Raw genomic sequence first — 19,611 nt, forward strand, 5'->3', positions numbered from 1 at the left:
CTGTCCTGTCAGCAGGGAAACAATGGACTTGCCTTAGTAAAAGCAACACAAGGTTTACACTAAACCCTTTGATTATCCTAGCCGTTTAACCCCTTTCCAGCCAGTGTCATTAGTACAGTAACCGTGCATATTTTTTAGCACTGATCACTGTATTTGTGTCACTGGTTCCCAAAAAGTGTAAAACATAGGATTTTTATAACAGCTTACCTGTAAAAAATCATTTTCTTAGGAGTACATCACGGGACACAGAGCTGAATAGTAATAAACTATACAGGTTATAGGTCACCTTCAGGTGATGGACACTGTCACACCCTAAGACAGGAAGTCCCCTCCCCTATATAACCCCTCCCATACCAGGAGTACCTCAGTTTTTGTAGCAAAAGCAATACGTATCCCAAGAAGAGGGGCGGGAGCTCTGTGTCCCGTGACGTACAAGAAAAGGTATTTACAGGTAAGCTGCTATAACAATCCTATCTTCTTTTTCGTACATCACAGGACACAGAGGCTGGATAGTATTAACTATATGGGATGTCCCAAAGCAATGTCCCTTGAGGGGAGACACACAAAGCAGGACGCTATCAGGCTTGAGGACCAAAACCGCTGCCTACAGCACAAGGCGATATCCTCATATCCTTTTTACATCCAGCTGATAAAACGTAGTGAATGTATGTACCGAAGACCAAGTTGCGGTCTTGCAGATCCGAGTCAGAGGCTTGATGATGCACCGCCCATGAAGCACCAACTGCCCTGGTAGAATGTGCTCTATTTTGAAAAGGCGGAACTCCCTCTTTCAAACCATAAGCCTGAAAAATAACTTGTCGAATCCACTTGGAAATAGTAGATTTTGACGCTGCCTGCCCCTTCCTGGGGCCTTCTGGCAGTACAAACAAAAGATACATTTTTCGAATCTGAGCAGTCGCTTTCAGATAGACTTTAAAAGGGGTTGTAAAGGTTTGTCTTTTATTTTCTAAATTGGTTCTTTTAAGCCAGGGTTTGACAAATTTGCTTGGAATCTAGGAGCCAGCTAAAAAAGTTAGGAGCCAGAAAACGCGCCCCGTCCCGACGAGCTTGCGTGCAGAAGCGAACACATACGTGAGCAGTGACCGCATATGTAAACGGTGTTCAAACCACACATGTAAGGTATCGCCGCGATTGGTAGAGCAAGAGCAATAATTCTAGCCCTAGACCTCCTCTGTAACTCAAAACATGCAACCATGTCGCCTATGGAGATTTTAAAGGGTAAAAGTTTGACGCCATTCCACGAGCGGACGTAATTTTGAAGCGTGACATGTTGGGTATCAATTTACTCGGCGTAACATTATCTTTCACAATATAAAAAAAAAATGGGGATAACTTTACTGTTGTCTTATTTTTTAATTAAAAAAAGTGTAATTTTTTCCCAAAAAAAGTGCGCTTGCAAGACCGCTGCGAAAATACGGCGTGACAGAAAGTTTTGCACGATCGCCATTTTATTCTCTAGGGTGTTAGGATAAAAAAAATATATAATGTTTGGGGGTTCTAATAAGAGGGAAGAAGATGGCAGTGAAAATAGTGAAAAATTACATTAGAATTGCTGTTTAACTTGTAATGCTTAACTTGTAATACCAACGGCCACCACCAGATGGCGCCAGCTTACACATCTGGTGGTAATAACTTGTAATACCAACGGCTCACCACCAGATGGTGCCCCCCCTTCCAAGCCAAGTCGCCAGGACCCTATTTCTAGTCGCCATGGCGACCTGGCGCCCGGGATTTGTCAAGCCCTGTTTTAAGCTAGTGCATTGTTTTCTTTGACTGAATTTCTCACTTCCTGTTTCTCCTCAGTAAGCTTTCTACCATCATCTGAGCTGTGGAAAGTCATTTAAAACAGCTTACTGAACACCTTACTGAGGAGGAACAGGAAGTGAGAAATTCAGACAAAGAAAACAAAGAAAAAAAACATTTAGAAGGGAAATCGAAGGAAAAGGTAAGTGAACCAACAATGCACTAGCTTAAAAGGAACCTATTTAAAAAAAATAACCTTTACAACCCTTTGTCTTCTTTCAAAATGTATAATTTTCTGGGGGTTTTATGCAATCTTCAGGCCTAAAGGTTTTTTTTTGCACATGTATAAAAAAAAAATAACACAAAAACAGCTCAAGTAACAAAAAAGTTAAAAGTCTATATCGCACATATGTGACAAAACTTATGTTTTGTTAACATCAAACTGAAAGAACGCATAACGCCCTGCAGCTAATTCCCAGTGCCACCTGAACTCCAGGTACAGGAAGCAAGCTGAGATGGTCACGCCCTTTAGTTAGGAACAGTGGGAAGAGCCACCGCACACCAGATCGATCCTAAGTATTCATGCTTAGGACTAAAGCTGGTCATACATTATACAATTTTCTTGTTAGATTTCCTTTAGATTTACCTTCAACTATGTAGTGCAACGGTCTGCCCAGGGTGGAACAAAAAGTAAATAAAAAAAATAATAAATCTAAATTTATTTTAATAAAATGCTTTGAGTAAAACAATCTAAAGATAGTTTTCTATTTAAGATACATTAATAATTTAGTTTATTCAGGATGAAATGGAGCATGAGGCTATATATTCTGCAATATAATTTTTTTTTGGTAAACTCATTCAATTTATACAAGCTCTGCAAACTGAGTTAACATGCACTGCATTGATGCATTTACACAATTTCACAGTAACCATGAGATAAAACAATGTTAAGGAATATTCCTTTACCCCATTGTTTTGCACATCCATGTACACTAAAAATTGTATAATTGTTTGAAAAGAAATGCATCTGTACCGGGTTCCAAGTGTGAGGAGGAAGGGCAAGCAGTAAAAATGGAAGTGAAACCTTCCAAGCAGCTTTTAAACCTTGTAATCTTTATGCACATAGCTTGAAGTGCATTTTTCCTCCCTTGAAAAGCAAAATGGCAGCAGGCCATTAGAGAGACCCAGTTTGGGAATATTTACTAACCTGACAGCTTATTATTCTAAATAGGAAACCTTATTTTTGTTTGCAAATATTAAAGATTCTAACTACAAGCAAGAATGAGTCCTTACATTTTAAGAGCACGCGTCATTTCAGATCCATCATGGCAGCACCTGTTAGCGGGCATCCACTCACCTGCTGCCGCCAATTCCCTCACCTTGTTGTGTTGCTGCCGCATCACCAGCCACCCCATTAAAGTGAATGGGACTGTCGGTGAGTCAACAGCGGGTCATTGGAGGAGCTGCTGCAGGACAGAGATGACAGTGTACGATGGCTCTTCTCTCTACAACATATGTTTACATACACATGCTCACTCCATGCAGCATGTTCGAATAGGGGTGTGTATGGAGCTTATGAGGGGTGCTTTCAATTTATCTTTTGGTCATTTTTGTATTTTCTGTGTTTCACAATTTTTTTTATTTATTTAACTTTATTTCCATCACAAAGGGGCCAACAAGCCTCCTACATGACTGCATTTTAGAGACTATAAGACCCCAGAGGTCTCCCTTGCCCTCTATTGCAGCGAATGAAGCATGGATGGTGCTTAACTAGCTACAGCCTTTGCTACAGTAGCAGAGGAAAGATAGCTGGAAATTCAGAAGCGATGGAGTACATGTTGATTCCAGGCAAATCAGGAAATCATGTTCCCTGGTCATCTTCTGTTCTCGCTGTAGGAGCCGTTTCTCACTGCTTCTGAGTTCCCTGGAGAAATGGAAACCACAGTAAGGAAAGAAAGGGGGGGCATATAGTGGCGTACTAAGTGGGAGAGGCGGGACGCCCCGGTGCCCCACACTGGGGGTGGCGTCAGGCCAGTGCCCCCCCTCTGCGACTGAAGCAAAGACAGCACCACTGGTTTAGGCAGCGAGACAATGCGTTGACAAGACACACATGGAGAGCTTGAGCTAGTGGCTTTGCAGGGGGGGTATTGCGAGCCGCACCCGAGCCAGTCGGCACACCCAAGACCCGCTGCAATGATCCCATTCTTTCCTCTCCGTGTTCGCAGCTCTGATCAGTCTTGGCAGCAGCTTTCAAAGCCGAGCAGAGTGAAGCTGCCTCCCCCTCCATGTCTACACATTGCTGTGTGCATGCATGAGGAGGGGGAGGCAGCTTCACTCTGCTCGGCTGTGACAGCCTGTCGAGACTGATCAGAGCCGCGACCACAGAGAGAATAGGAAGGATCATGGCGCCGGGTCCCGGGTGTGCAGACTGGCTCGGGTGCAACTCGCAATACCCCCCCCTGCAAAGCCACTACCTCGGGCTCTCCATGTCTGAGGTACATTATGGGTCTGAAGGGGGGGTCTTCACTGTAGGGGGGGGTCTGCACTGTTGGAGGGGGTATGTGCACTGTAGGGGGTCAAGAACTGTTAGGGGGTGTCTGTGTAACATACAGGTGTCCAGAGCTGTGGGGGTCTGTGTAATGTAAAGGGGTGCAGGGTGCTGTGTAATGTAAAAGGGGTCCAGAGGTACTGGGTGCTGTGTAATGTAAGGGTGTGCAGGGTGCTGTGTAATGTAAGGGGGGTCCAGAGGTGCAGGGTGATGTGTAATGTAAAGGGGTCCAGAGGTGCAGTTGTGGAGAGGGGGTACACAGTAGTGACAAAAAAAATATTGAAGGATGCAGCAGTATGCAGGGGGCACTGTGGAGTGTTTTTACATTTAAAGGTGGGGGTGCCAGATATAGGATCTGCCCCGGGTGCCAAATGCTCTAGGTACGCCCCTGGGAGCATATCTTCACAGCACCATAAAAGTGATCAGGTGGCTTTCTTTAACCCCTTGTATACCACACCGTTTATAAACATACGTTGGTAGACAAGGGATTAAAAGTGATTTAATCAATCAGTGACACGTATTCAAATTTAATGGATAAGAAGTGGTTCTAAATGTAGGGGTGTACTTTTTCTAAATAACACATCTGCATGGTTTTGTTCATTTAGATCTGTGGTCTCCAAACTGCAGCCCTTTGCTTGCTTGCCTTTGTCCAGCCCTTGGGGTACTTTTCCTTCCACTGATACAAGACCCTATTCCTTCCACTGGCACCAACTATGGGGCACTATTCCTTCCACTGGCACCAACTATGGGGCACTATTCCTTCCCCCTAAAATCAAATATTTCTTTTTTTTACTCCCACTGATGTCAGGACATATTTCTACTCCCAATGGCCACAGTCCAGCCCCTCTAAAGTCTGGAAGACCGTATATGAGTCCTTTGTTTAGAAAGTTTGGAGACCACTGGTTTAGGACCATGATAATTTATACAACATGTCAGTTTTGGGTGTTACATGTTCAAGTCTATCCCCTTTATCTGTAGGCACTGTTTGAATCAAGTTCCAACGATTGCCTGTTGAAAAAGTAAAAATTTCCCTATGGGGCATACTTACTTGTTGACTGAATGTATTCCAATGGCTCATTGATTACTCTGAAACATGTAATCCTAGCAGTGTACACAAGGGACCAGCACCAATTAAAAGTTTATTTTGTCCTCTGTGAATATATTTGGACCTACACAGAGACCAAGCAAACATTCTGCTAAATCAGCCATGGCGACGGTATTCCCCATCACATAGCCACATGTAACAAAGCTGTGGGAATTTTTGTGACATCCTTGTCCTTATACAGTAACATGGTCATACTGGGTCAATGACCTTGTCAAGTGGCCATTTGCCATATTAGGTAGGTAGTGGCCTAGCCGCACTAGCCTGACTGATAATTTATTAGGAGTGACAGCTTGCTTCCACATTCAGTCCAAAGCCATGCTTATCCCTAGTGACCATTGTAGAAGTAGAACCAGGGCCCTGGTCAGGGAGGAATACAAAGCCAGCGATTACATAGGACTTGGAAACTCAGGCTCCCTTTCAGCTTTTCTCTTTGAGAGTTGCCGTAAAATGTCTCTGTTCCAGCCTGATGTCAGGGGCTGATGGCTTTAACTTGTAAGCCTGCAGCACATAGGCAACAGTGTGTGTAGCAGGGTGTCATCACTACCACAGCCTTAAGTAGCCTGCGGTTAACCTCTAAAAATGTATGTAGTTTGTTGCCACTGCGCGTTTGTGGGCAATTTTAAAGAATGTTGTGTTTGGTATCCATGTACTCGGCCTAAGATCATCTTTTTTAATTCATCATTAATTTGGGCAATATAGTGAGTTTTAGTGCTTTAAAATAAAAAAAGTGTATTTTTCCCCCAAAAAAATTGTTTGAAAAATCGCTGCGCAAATACTGTGTGGAAAAAAAAATGCAACACCCACCATTTTATTCTGTAGGGCCTTTGCTTTAAAAAATAATATATAATGTTTGGGGGTTCAACTTAACTTTCTTGCAAAAAAAAATATATGTTTTTATGTAAACAGCGTCAGAAAGGGCTTTTTCTTCAAGTGGTTAGAAGAGTCAGTGGGTGATGTGTGACATAAGCTTCTAAATGTTGTGCATAAAATGCCAGGACAAATCAAAACCCCCCCAAATGACCCCATTTGGGAAAGTAGACACCCCGAGCTATTTGCCGAGAGGCATGTCGAGTCCATGGAATATTTCATATTTTGACACAAGTTGTGGGAAAAATATATATATATATATTTTTTTTTTTGGGAGCCTAGCCGCGTACGGGACCCCAAAAACCAATCACCGCCTTCAGGCTTTCTAAGGGTGTACATTTTTGATTTCACTCCTCACTACCTATCACAGTTTCGGAGGCTATGGAATGCCCAGATGGCACAAAACCCCCCCAAATTACCCCATTTTGGAAAGTAGACACCCCAAGCTATTTGCTGAGAGGTATGGTGAGTATTTTGCAGATCTCGCTTTTTGTCACAAAGTTTTGAAAATGTAAAAAAGAAAAAGAAAAAATACATTTATATTTTCTTTCTTCATTTTTAAAAACAAAATGAGAGCTGTAAAATTCTCACTATGCCTCTCAGCAAATAGCTTGGGGTGTCTACTTTCCAAAATGGGGTCATTTAGGGGGGTTTTGTGCCATTTTATGGCCTTCGAAACTGTGATAGGTAGTGAGGAGTGAAATCAAAAATTTGTGCCCTTAGAAATGCTGAAGGCGGTGCTTGGTTTTCGGGGTCCCGTACGCGGCTAGGCTCCCGAAAAGTCCCACACATGTGGTATCCCCGTACTCAGGAGAAGCAGCAGAATGTATTTTGGGGTGCAATTCCACATATAACCATGGCATGTGTGAGCAATATATCATTTAGTGACAACTTTTTGTAATTTTTTTTTTTTTTTTTTTGTCATTATTCAATCACTTGGGACTAAAAAAAAATATTCAATGCACTCAACATGCCTCTCAGCAGTTTCCTTGGGGTGTCTCCTTTGCAAAATTGGGTCATTTGGGGGGGTTGTACTGCCTTGCCATTTTAGCACCTCAAGAAATGAGATAGGCAGTCATAAAATAAAAGTTGTGTTAATTCCAGAAAATGTACCCTAGTTTGTAGACGCTATAATTTTTGCGAAAACCAATAAATATACGCTTATTGCGATTTTTTTTACTAAAGACATGTGGCTGAATACATTTTGGCCTAAATGTTTGACTAAAATTTAGTTTATTCGATTTTTCTTATAACAAAAAGTAGAAAATATCTTTTTTTTTTTAAATTTTCGGTCTTTTCCCATTTATAATCGCAAAAAACAAAAATTGCAGAGGCAATCAAATACCATCGAAAGAAAGCTCTATTTGTGGGAAGAAAAGGACGCAAATTTCATTTCAGTACAACATTGCATGATTGCGCAATTACCAGTTAAAGCAGCGAAGTGCCAAATTGTAAAAACACCTCTGGGCATCAAGCTGCATATTGGTCCGGGGCTTAAGTGGTTAAAGCTTTTCCATGTATAAGACATTCATAGCATGAAAAAAAAATGCTATGACATCACACTTGATTTTAGCCAAAAGGCCGAGAAGCGGTATTCTGAGCATCCCAATGCCATCCCATTGAAGGGAAGCACTGGCTGCACAGACACAGCTTCTACAAAGGCGCTACTTGGGATGTGTGAGCTCTGGGACACCTGCCTTAGGTCAGCCGGACAAATCACAAGCGATCCATAATACACAGATTTTTTTCCTGTTGAAAAGCCTGTGGCGTGCAAAACACAACCCAAAAACTCCACCCGGTGCAGGAAAAATGTGCACACACATAAAGAGGTGCAACAAAAAACTGTGACGGGTGCATCGTCAAGTGGTCCTCCGAAGAGGACCCAGCTCTGATCCCCCGGGGCGTTAAGCTCCTGGCAGGGAAAAGAGTAAACTGTGGTCCATACAGCCCAAGCCACAAGGACCCAACATCCTCAGAGGGACTGCCAAAACAGAACCCTCCTCGGTGAGGCTCCCCCGAAGGGAGACCCCATGAGAGCCGGCAAACTTAGCCAGAAGGCCGGGTCCACCAACTCCCAAGACTTTCAGAGCGGGTCCGAGGACCAGCACCCTACTCATCACTCATTTCAATGGATAGGGGCTATTTTTACCGCGAAAACGCACCAGTGTGAAAGGGCTCTAAGAGCCCTTTCACACTGGAAACGCCTATAGTGGAGCGTTAAAATAGCGGTAAAACACTATTTTACAACGTTTTTACTGCGATTTTACAGCGTTTTTTTACCGCGTTTCCAATTCATTTCAATGGAGAGGGGCGTTTTATGAGCGTTTTAATAGCGCTATTTTTACCGCAAAAATGCAACAGTATGAAAGGGCTCGTAAAACAGCGATTTTACAGCGTTTTTACTAGGGATGCACCGAAATGGAAATTTCAGAACCGAAACGAAACCGAAATAAAAAAAAAAATTCAGTCCGAAACCGAAAATTACTTTTCTTTGTTTTCCCCCTATTTAAATTTTTTTTTCAATAATTGTATGTATTACATGATGGTCACAGTGGCTGCGTGTGATGGGCACAGTGGCAACGTGTGTTGGCACAGTGGCTGCGTTGGATGGGCACAGTGGCTGCGTTGGATGGGCATAGTGGTGACGTGAGTTGGCACAGTGGTGACGTGTGATGGGCAGTGGCTGTGTTTGATGGGCACAGTGGGGACGTGTTGGCACAGTGGCTGCGTTTGATGGGCACAGTGGCTGCGTTTGATGGGCACAGTGGCTGCATGTGATGGCACAGTGAGGCTGCAATTGATGTTTTTTTTGGTAGTCAGAGAAGGCAAGCATGGCTCAATAACACAAAAACGTTTTTTTTTTAAAAAAACGTTTTTGTGTTATTGAGCCATGCTTGCCTTCTCTGACTACCAAAAAAACATCAATTGCAGCCTCACTGAGCCACTGTGAAAAAATGGCAGATAACATTTTTTTTTTTTATCTGCCATTTTTTCATTAAGAAAGTGCTGGTCAGTATTAAGTTAACCACTCCCCCCCAATCCAGCCATTTTGTTTGTTAACTTTTAACAGGTTCTGTTCTGCTTACTTGTTTTAGCAGCACAGCTCCCTCCCTGCCCACATGCAGCGCTCCGAGTTCTCCATCGCCTCCGGGCGTGACGTCAGCGCGGCTCACGCCGCTGGACTGAACCAAGAGACTCCCCCATAGGAGGGGGAGTGAAGAGGGGAGTAAAAAAAACTGAAAATTGGGCTAGGAAGAGCGCTCGCGGCAGTCGGCACACAATATGTACAGTGCCACTGCCGCTGCCCGCGCTCTGTACTGCTCTGGCGGCCGCGGCTACATTTTTACAAGAACCTGCCACCCCTCCTATACGCAATGGTACCGCCCACGGAGGGCGGTCATTATCGGCAATTTTAAATGTATTTCGGCATGTCCCCCAAATTGCTATTTTCGGCCGATATGTATCGGCCACCGATATATCGGTGCATCCCTAGTTTTTACAGCATTTTCAATTCATTTCAATGGAGAGGGGCGTTTTTGGAGCGTTTTATGAGCGTTCTAATAGCGCTATTTTTACCGCAAAAACGCACCAGTGTGAAAGGGCTCTAAGACCCCTTTCACACTGGAAACGCCTATAGTGGAGCGTTAAAATAGCAGTAAAACACTGCTATTTTACAAAGTTTTTACCGTGATTTTACCGCGTTTTTAATTCATTTCAATGGAGAGGGGCGTTCTTGGAGCGTTTTAATAGCACTATTTTTACCACGAAAACACACCAGTGTGAAAAAGCTCTTAGAGCCCTTTCACACTGGTGCGTTTTTGCCGCGTTTTCCCGCGAAAAAAAAGTACATTGTTCGGAATGTACTTTGGTCGTAATCCAACCAGGTTGTAGGGATTCTCCAATTCTATCAACAACCTAGTCCCTCCAAAAAGGGGATCTCACATCTATACAAAATTCCAAACTCCCCTCCAACTATGCAAAAACTCCCAGGGACGTGTAAATGGGAAAGCGCTTACGACTTCTCAGCCTCCTCTATTATACGGCACCAAGCATTCTGTGCCACCCTACGGTTTTCCAAACGCCTTACCCATTGGGAAACAACCCAAAAGACGGTACATTTCTGGTACTACACTCCAGAAAAATGATGCAAACTCTTCCCGCTCCACTTGCTGGAGGGCGTGTGCGGAAATCTAGGATCTTCCCCACACATATGGTGGAACTGTCCTGCAATCCCGAGCTTTTGGAAAGATGTACATGCTTTGCCTGATTCACCGGAATAACTTGCGAGCTCACACCACAGTTTGCCTTGCTGGGAGTAGGACTCGAGGACTGGCCACATCACCTCCATTCAATTGTCACACGTCTTTATAGCGGCCGGCTTTCCATGGCTTGGAAGTGGAAATCTGCCATCCCTCCGGATATAACCCAATTGATAAAAAAAATATTACTCAAGCACTTCAAACTGGAGAAAATGTTTGTCAGGGCCCATCTCACTATGACCAAATTCCCTAAACAGTAGGAAACCTGGATAACCGATACTAGAAGCACCCCACTCACTCAGAGAAAATATCTAATCTCTGCATCTTATGTAAAATCAAGAAAGGATCTCAAGCTTGATCCCTATACCCCAACACAAATGGAAGAACGTCACTAGACAGCCCTTTGTCCCTTAGCCTCTATGGCCCATGTTCCATCTATTACTAATATAACAAAACTATTCTGCACTTACCGAATCTAAGACCCCATTCACACCTGAGCGACAAAACGCCAGACGCCGGACGCTTCTGTCGCTCGAGGGGAGAATTCCCATTGCTGTCTATGGAGATGGTTCACATCTCATAGACGCCGAACGCCTGTCGCCTGAAAAAAAGTCCCGGACCCTTTTTTTCAGGCGACATAGGCGTTTTCCCATTGACAGCAATGGGAAGACTTTGAGAAAAAAAAAAAAAAAAAGTGAAAGTTTTGTACTCGCGGCAAAATACGCCGCTACACGCGAACGCGGCTGTCGCTCAGATGTGAATGCAGCCTAATGCAATATCTTCATATTTTGGCTACAGTGTTTGTTATGCTTCAGTTAACCCTGTATGCTTTTGAAATTGATGTTTCTACACTTGTAACCTGCAATATCTTAATAAAAATTACTTGTCCTAGTAAAAGCGCCTCACACAGTACACCAAAACACTAGCTAGGCACACATGTAAAGTGGTTGTAGAGGCAGAAGGTTTTACCTCATAATGCATTCTATGCATGAAGATAAAAAACCTGTGTGCAGCAGCCCCCCTCAGCTACCCTAATACTTACCTGAGCCGCATCCAGATCCAGTGATGTTGTGTGAGAGACTCGGCTGATTGAGACTCTCTCTCCTCATTGGCTGAGACAGCAGAACAGCTATTGGCTCCCACTGCTGTCAAAGACAGCGAGCCAATGAAGAGAGAAAAGAGGTAGGCGGCTCCTGAATTTTTTATTTATTTTTTTCCCCTCATTATGGATAGTGTAAAGGAGTGTTATAACCCCTATATGGTTTATTATTTTCACTATGGGCTCTTTCACACGGGGCGGACCGTTTTCAGGCTCCGCTTTGCTCAGCGGGGATCGCTCCGTCGATCCCTGCTGAGCCGGCAGATGACAGATCTGTCTCTGCACACTGTGCAGGGAGCGACCTGTCAGAGCGCCGCTCTCCCCTATGGGGGATCGGATAAAACGGACCGTAGAGTCCGTTGTCACCCGATCTAATCCGCCAGACGGATGGAAAATAGGGTTTTCCTCCATCACACTTTAGCAGATCGGAGTGGGCCAGATGTCAGCGGACATCCATGGCACCATAGAGGAGCACGGAGCGCACGTTCATCTCCGCCTAAAAAAACTGGCAGGCGGACCTGAACAGTCTGCCCGTGTGAAAGAGCCCCAATGGGGAGACTTTCCTTCACTTCCTGTCCTATAGCCAAAAACAGGAAATACCTACAAATTAAGGGAATCCCTTGGGGACCGCCCCCCCCTCCAGGCCATCAGAACTAGTGTCCCCATCTGAAGATTTTTCCTCTATTACTTTTCCCAAAATGTGGGATTTTCTTTTACTTTCAATGATAATAAAGGAGGACAAATAGAGAGAGTGACTCTCCCTAATCAGGACACACAAACAGCAATAAAAAAAATAACAGGTGTTCTAATCCCTCTCCACTCGAAACTAAAGGAAATATTTTGCCTTTAGTTATACTTTAACCACTTAGCGACCAGCTCAGGTACATATACGTTGGCACTTGAAGATGGATATCTCAGTAACGGCAGCAGCTGCTGTCACAACCGAGATATCCATCTTTTTCAGCGGCCGTTCCTGTAAACGATAATGGTGGTCTCTGCGGCAGATTCACTGAGAGATCACCCCTCTCCCGCCCCCCCCCCCCCCCCCCCCCCGCGCTTACCATGGCCATCTGTAGCGGCGGAGGCGATCGGGACCTGTCAGTGGCTGGGTATGGATACAAGTGAGGGCAAGATGGCCCCCACCCGTCTCTATGCCATAGTAGGGTGTGGAAGCGACGTCACAACGACACTTCCGCCCATACGTCTTAAAAGGGAAATTTTTTAGTTGTCATTTTTTCAAATGACAATTTATTTTTATTTATTTTTTATTGCATTTAAGTCCAAATATGAGATCTGAGGTCTTTTTGACCCCAGATCTCATATTTAAGAGGACCTGTCATGCTTTTTTCTATTACAAGGGATGTTTACATTCCTTGTAATAGGAATTAAAGTGACCCAATATTTTTTTTTTTTTTTAAACAGTATTAAATCGATAAAAAAAAATATATATATTTTTTTTTTAAGCGCCCTGTCCCGACGAGTTCACACGCAGAAGTGAACGCATACGTGAGCAGCGCCTGCATATGGAAATTGTGTTCAAACCACACATGTGAGGTATTGCTGCGATCGTTAGAGCAAGAGCAATAATTCTAGCCCTAGACCTCCTCTGTAACTCAAAACATGCAACCTGTAGAATTTTTTTAAACGTCGCCTATGGAGATTTTTAAGGTTAAAAGTTTGACGCCATGCCACGAGCGGACGCAATTTTGAAGCGTGACATGTTGGGTATCATTTTACTCGGTGTAACATTATCTTTCACAATATATGAAAAACTGGGCTAACTTTACTGTTGTCTTATTTTTTAATTCTAAAAAGTGACTTTTTTTCCAAAAAAAAGTGTGCTTAGAAGACCGCTGCGCAAATACGGCGTGACAAAGTATTGCAATGACCGCCATTTTATTCTCTGGGGTGTTAGAAAAAAAATGTATAATGTTTGGGGGTTCTAAGCAATTTTCTAGCACAAAAACTTATTTTTAACTTGTAAACACTGAGCCTAAAAAACAGGCTTATACAGTGACAGTGCATATTTTTAGTACTAATCACTGTATTAGTGTCACTGGTCCCAAAAAAATGTCCGAATGTCCAGTACATATCCCATAGTTTTTAGGTGCTATAACTTTTGTGCAAACCAATCAATATACACTTAGTGGGATTTTTTTTAACCAAAAATATGTAGCAGAATACATATTAACCTAAATTTATGAAGAAATTTGATTGTTACTTTTTTTTTTTATTGGATGGCTTTTATAAGAGAAAGTGTCCAATTTTTTCGGTGCAATTTTGCAGTCGCGCTGATCCTCACCATTACTAGTAAATAAGGATGAGCCCCAGCGTGTTCGCATGGTACACGTGCAGAGCCCGCCAGGAAGTGTGCACGGCGCTGTGCTAATCACAGCCAGGGAGACATTTTCCGATCACTGCAGCCGAGCATTGGGAAATGTCTCCCTGGCTGTGATTAGCACAGCGCCGTGCACACTCCCTAGCGGGAAGTGTGCACTATGCGAACACGCTCATCCTTACTAGTAAAGAAAAAAAAAAGGGGGGGGGGGGGGAACATACATTTTACTTGGGTACAACTTTGCACAATTGTCAAAGTAACGCAGTGCCATATCACAAAAAAATGGCCTGGTCATTAAGGGGGGGTAAATCTTTCAGAGGTGAAGTGGTTAACATTGTCACCTATGATCACAGGGACAGTAAATACTGGCAGCAGAAACAGGTCTTCAGACACAAGGTTGCACGTCTATAGGAGAGGCACACACACTGAGTTCCTGCGTGTACACAACAAAAACACCACAGTCACCCTGCACAGCTCATCTGTCACGTGTGTTGTAAACACACAGCACATTCACACCACGCTGTGCCTCCTGCACTTCCTCAATGGGCGGGCACAGGACCCCTGGCACCTCCTAGCACGCTGTGCCTACCAGCAAGATCACCCCGAAGATACACCATCCGATCAGCAGCTCTGTGAACCCCGCCGCCATCTTCCCGCTTCCTGCTTCACCCGACAGCTGACAAACCCCGTGACAGGCACACACCACCCGCCCGCATCTGTCAGGGTAAAGGCAAGCCACAGCAGCCAATCCACGTTCTCCCCGCCCTCTTCCTGTCTACACCGCGTCTGTTCACCGTGGTTACCAGGGAACGCGATAACCCTGGTGCAGTGAGCGCATGTGCGAAGAGTTCTATTCCGTGTTGGGACAGCTGCATGTACAACTCGCTCCGTATAAAAGACATTTTTGTTAGAGAGTTGTTTTTATTATATGGACACATTTTAAGCTGTGACATCATCAGTGCAGTGTTTTTTCCAATATGCATTTTTTTTTTATCTTTCAAAAAGTGTTTCCCAGTGCTAAAACTTTCATCTAATTTCTAAATTGCTGCATTTGTAAATTTCAAAAGAAAATATGAAGGAATAAAATAGGCAAAAATAAATAAAAGCACTTGTGGGTTTAGCTAATCGTTTGTATAATTCTCCTTTAGGCCACTTTCTCGTTCAATGTTTTTATTGTAGTTTTCAGGAAGAACAGAAAAAAAAGAAGGGGGGGGGGCTTAAACAATCAACCATACAGTAGGACATATGAAGTAGGGTCATTATATGGGTACAACTGAAAGAACAATTATAATAAACATATGTAAACATTGCAATCTATTTCAAGGTTCAAGATTAGGAAAAATCATCTGATACCCTCAGACACCCCATCTGGGAACAAGTTGCGTCGTGAGGGGAACCGGAGCCTTTCACACATGCAGACCGTATGTCCATTTTTTCATCCATCCGTTTATGGATGAAAAAGGGACATACATGCAGTGGCGGCTAGTGCTCAAATTTTTTTTTTGGGGGGGGGGGCGCAAACATAAAAAAAAGAAAAAAATTGCAGCCTCACTGTGCCCATCAAATGCAGCCACTGTGGCATTAATTGTCACCACTGTGCCATGCCATCAAACGCAGCCACTGTGCCATCAATTGTCACCACTGTGCCATGCCATCAAACGCAGCCACTGTGCCATCAATTGTCACCACTGTGCCATGCCATCAAATGCAGTCACTATGCCATCAATTGTCACCACTGTGCCATGCCATCAAATGCAGTCACTGTGCCATGCCATCAAACGCAGCCACTGTGCCATCAATTATCACCACTGTGCAATGCCATCAAACGCAGCCGCTGTGCCATGCCATCAAACGCAGCCACTGTGCCATGCCATCAAACGCAGTCACTGTGCCATGCCATCAAACGCAGCCACTGTGCCATGCCATCAAACGCAGCCACTGTGCCATAAATTATCACCACTGTGCAATGCCAATCAGGTTACCGATAACCAGAATCGGCGAACCTGATTGGCTGAGACGGACGTCAGTCTTATCCAAGGAACGCACCCTGTACGTTCCCTGGATAAGACATCCGAGAGGATGAGGGCTGCACACGGAAAGCCTATCAGAGCCGCTGGCTCTGATAGGCACTTCCGCACAGCCAACCAAGCTGCCGTTATTCAGGTGGTCGGCGCTCAATGTCCGGCCACCTTGAATAGACCAGCGGCAGCTGGCAATAATAACATACATTCATGCAATGCATGAATGTATGTTATTTTCAGTGGCGGTGCAGAGCCAGAGGGGGCGGCGCTCCAGCGCCCTCTATGGACTGACCACTGCTGCATACATGTATCCCTATGGGATAGCGGCTGTCAGCGGATGAAATGTCAGTCATCAGCTCTCCTCACACGGAGTGTGAGAAGTGGAGAGTCTCATCACAGGGGAGACCTGTACAGATAATCAGGGCACTCATCATCAGTGCTCTGATTATCGGTGCAGCCCCAACACTTCCCAGCAGTGATGCCAATCTGTACCCATCAGTGACGTCAGTCAGTGCTGCCTTTCAGTGCCCATAAATGCTGCCTATCAATGCCACCTATCATTGCTCATCTGTGATGCATATCAGTGCCCATAGCCTATCAATGACTATTAGTGCCACCTCATCAGCGCATTCAGTGAAGGAGAAAAATTGCTTATTTACAACATTTTGTGACAGAAACTAAGAAAAACATATTTTTCGTTTAGGTAGCCAAAAAAAAAACTAGCAGTAATTAAATACCACCAATAGAAAGCTATATTTGAGAGAAAAATTATAACAATTTAATTTGGGTACAGTGTTGCATGACCGCTCAATTGTTATTCAAAGTGTGACTGTGCTGAAAGCTGAAAATTGGTCAGGGCAGGGAGTAAACGTGCCCAGTATTGAAGCAGTTACAGGCATGGCAAAAATGATCTTCCTGTTGCGATCAGCGGGTGGAACAAAGTGAATGGGGCCGCAACCACGAGCCTAGGATTTTGGCCAGGTTTTTATTGTGCTTTGACTACAGTGATTAGTGCTAAAAAAATATGCACTGTCACTGTACTAATGACACTGTCTGTGAAGGGGTTAACATCAGGGGCAATCAAAGGGTCATATGTTTTCCTAGTCAGTGCTTGTGTACTGTGGGGGAGGTGCTTTTAATAAGGCATACCTCCCAACTGTCCCTGATTTTGAGGGACTGTCCCTGATTTGGAGCAATGTCCCTCTGTCCCTCATTCTCCTCATTTGTCCCTCATTTTGGTCTGATCTATATAGATGTATATAAAATGCACTTTTTATCTATCAAAAAGTGTTTTCCATTGCTAAACCTTTCACCTGATTTCTAAATGAATGCATTTTTAAATTCCAAGAGCCAATATAAAGGAATAGTAGTGGTAAAAAAGCACTTGTGGGTTTAACCAATCGTATGTTTTTGTACAATTCTCCTTTAAGGGGGCGTGGCAAGGGGTGTGTCCTATGCCTGCATACTTTTGCCGATAGGTGTCTCTCATTTCCATCTCAGAAAGTTGGGAGGTATGATAAGGGAAGACATACAGTAGATCCTGCTTTGCAACATCAGTGCCTTCCCTAATGACAGAACAGCAATCTGCCTTGTTTACATAGGCAGATCTGCCTTTCTGCCTGTGTACTGAACAATCAGTAGGTGCTGGCGGATATCGAGTTTACGTTACCCGCTCCTGGGATCCCACTGTGTGATCACAGTAGAACCAACAGGCAGCAGTTCGTGCCCCAGACCCAGAAGTGTCAGATAACGTACTAGGTACATGATGAAGGACCTGATGGGGAACTAGTCTCTTGGTTCCCACTCTGGATCCACCCACCTGGTCAACATTTAGCTTTGCCATATTTAGATAATCACATTACTGCTCTACCCAGGCCTTTTTGTTTACATTCACTTTCTCCCAGTAATCAGCTAAATGGGACCAGGGATAGAGCACAGATAAGTCCCACTACAAGCACTAACATCTCTATGTATGCTAGCTCAGAGTTGGTCCGAATTACTGCCAGTTTCCTAATCTGTGAACTTGTAGCAGTTTTTTTTAAGAATCTGTCATTGCCATAGCAACAGGTTCTTAGAATGGAGGTAAGAACTACCTGAATTTGTCATTGATGTCAGTAATGGTATAGAAATTGGTACACATGCTTGCCTGAATTAGGTGTAGGTAGCTCTAAAGGAAGCTCCCTCCAGAGGTATATCTTTTAGGCTTTATTGGACTCTTTTTTGTTCTTTTGATCACATAGGTGAAAGATACTAAAGACACTTTTGTTGCAGTTTAAACTTGTACTGTTTCAATTTATGGATACTAGGTAACATCACACTGGTTGCACGGAATACAGCGGATTTGAACAGAATCAAAGAGGTGTATTTACAAAAAAAAAAAAAAAACTTTCCATTCTAAATAATGAAAAACATTCATCCAGCACAGGAAATAGCCTAATATCATTTGGGGTTTTTTAGTTTTTGTTTTTTTTACCCTTTATTTTCACCTGTTGATCCATCCTGTAAGGCCTCGTACAGACGAGCGGATATCCGATGAAAACGGTCCGCCGGACCGTTTCCATCGGATATGTCCGATGAAAACGGTCCGCCGGACCGTTTCCATCGGATATGTCCGTTGGCGGATTTTGATCTGATGGCTGTACACACCATCAGATCAAAATCCCAGCGGAAAACATCCGCGGTGACGTGGCCTCCTCCTCTTCCTGGCTGTGAACACTAGAACATTGGAGCCGAGGAGTGTGTGTGTGGCTGACAGTGGGGAGAGAGGTGTCAGCTGCTATGGAAAGCCAATCGCCGCTTGTGGGACCCCGGGCGGCAGATGTCCTGGGTGCCCACGCTAGCGAACCCCTGTCTGGCCATTTACCGAAGCTCAGTGCCAAAACGTGTTGTGGCACTGGGCTCTGGGACAGTGGCATCACTAGGGTTGGTGTCACCTAGTGCAGAAAAAAATTGTGTCACCCCCCCCCCCCCTTAATTTTTGGACCAGAGTCCCAGCTTTGGAGCTTGTTGTGGTGGTCAATAAGGCATAGAGGATATCAAGTTAGGCAGTTCCTAATAGCTCAGTCCCTGGGAACAGTAATGGATAATGGCCAACAGGCCCTCTTACCAGATCCGGTGAAACCGCAACAGTGATCCCTCTGGCTGGACATTTGCTCACTCTGGGTTGCCCAAGTCGACTCTAGTCAGTAGTGTAGCATATCTGTACCCTGACAGTGGCTTTAGGTTTCTCCCTCTCTGGTATTGCAGGTACAGCTTGGCTCCCCCTCTGGTGGTACGGGAACAACGTGTCTCTCTCTGGTGGTGCGAGTACAGTGTGGCTCTCTCTCTGGTGGTGTGGGTACAGCGTGGCTCTCTCTCTCTGGTGGTGCGGGTACAGTGGGGCTCTCTGGTCGTGCAGGAACAGTGGGACTCTCTGGTGATGCGGGTACAGCTCAGCTCTCTGGTGGTGCAGTTACAGTGTGGCTCTCTGGTGGTGTGGTTACAGCTTGGCTCTCTCTCTGGTGGTGCAGGAACAGCGTGGCTCTCTCTCTGGTGGTGTGGGTACAGCGATGCTCTCTCTGGTAATGCAGATACAGTGGGGCTCTCTGGTGGTGCAGGAACAGCAGGGCTC

At 44.4% G+C, this 19,611-nt stretch overlaps 1 protein-coding gene across 1 annotated transcript in view; it reads right to left on the reverse strand.

Annotated features, from left to right (window-relative positions):
• The window catches only part of LMBRD1 (LMBR1 domain containing 1), a 275,940-nt gene extending 261,226 nt beyond the window's left edge, over positions 1-14,714 (reverse strand). Inside the window, exon 1 of the mRNA XM_040349910.1 lies at positions 14,570-14,714. Coding sequence (XP_040205844.1) covers positions 14,570-14,629 — 60 coding nt within the window. The 5' untranslated portion in view covers positions 14,630-14,714. The remainder of the gene's footprint in view (positions 1-14,569) is intronic.
• Positions 14,715-19,611: the final 4,897 nt, after the last annotated feature.

The sequence above is a fragment of the Rana temporaria genome, chromosome 4, assembly GCF_905171775.1.
Source record: "Rana temporaria chromosome 4, aRanTem1.1, whole genome shotgun sequence".
Taxonomy (NCBI): domain Eukaryota; kingdom Metazoa; phylum Chordata; class Amphibia; order Anura; family Ranidae; genus Rana; species Rana temporaria.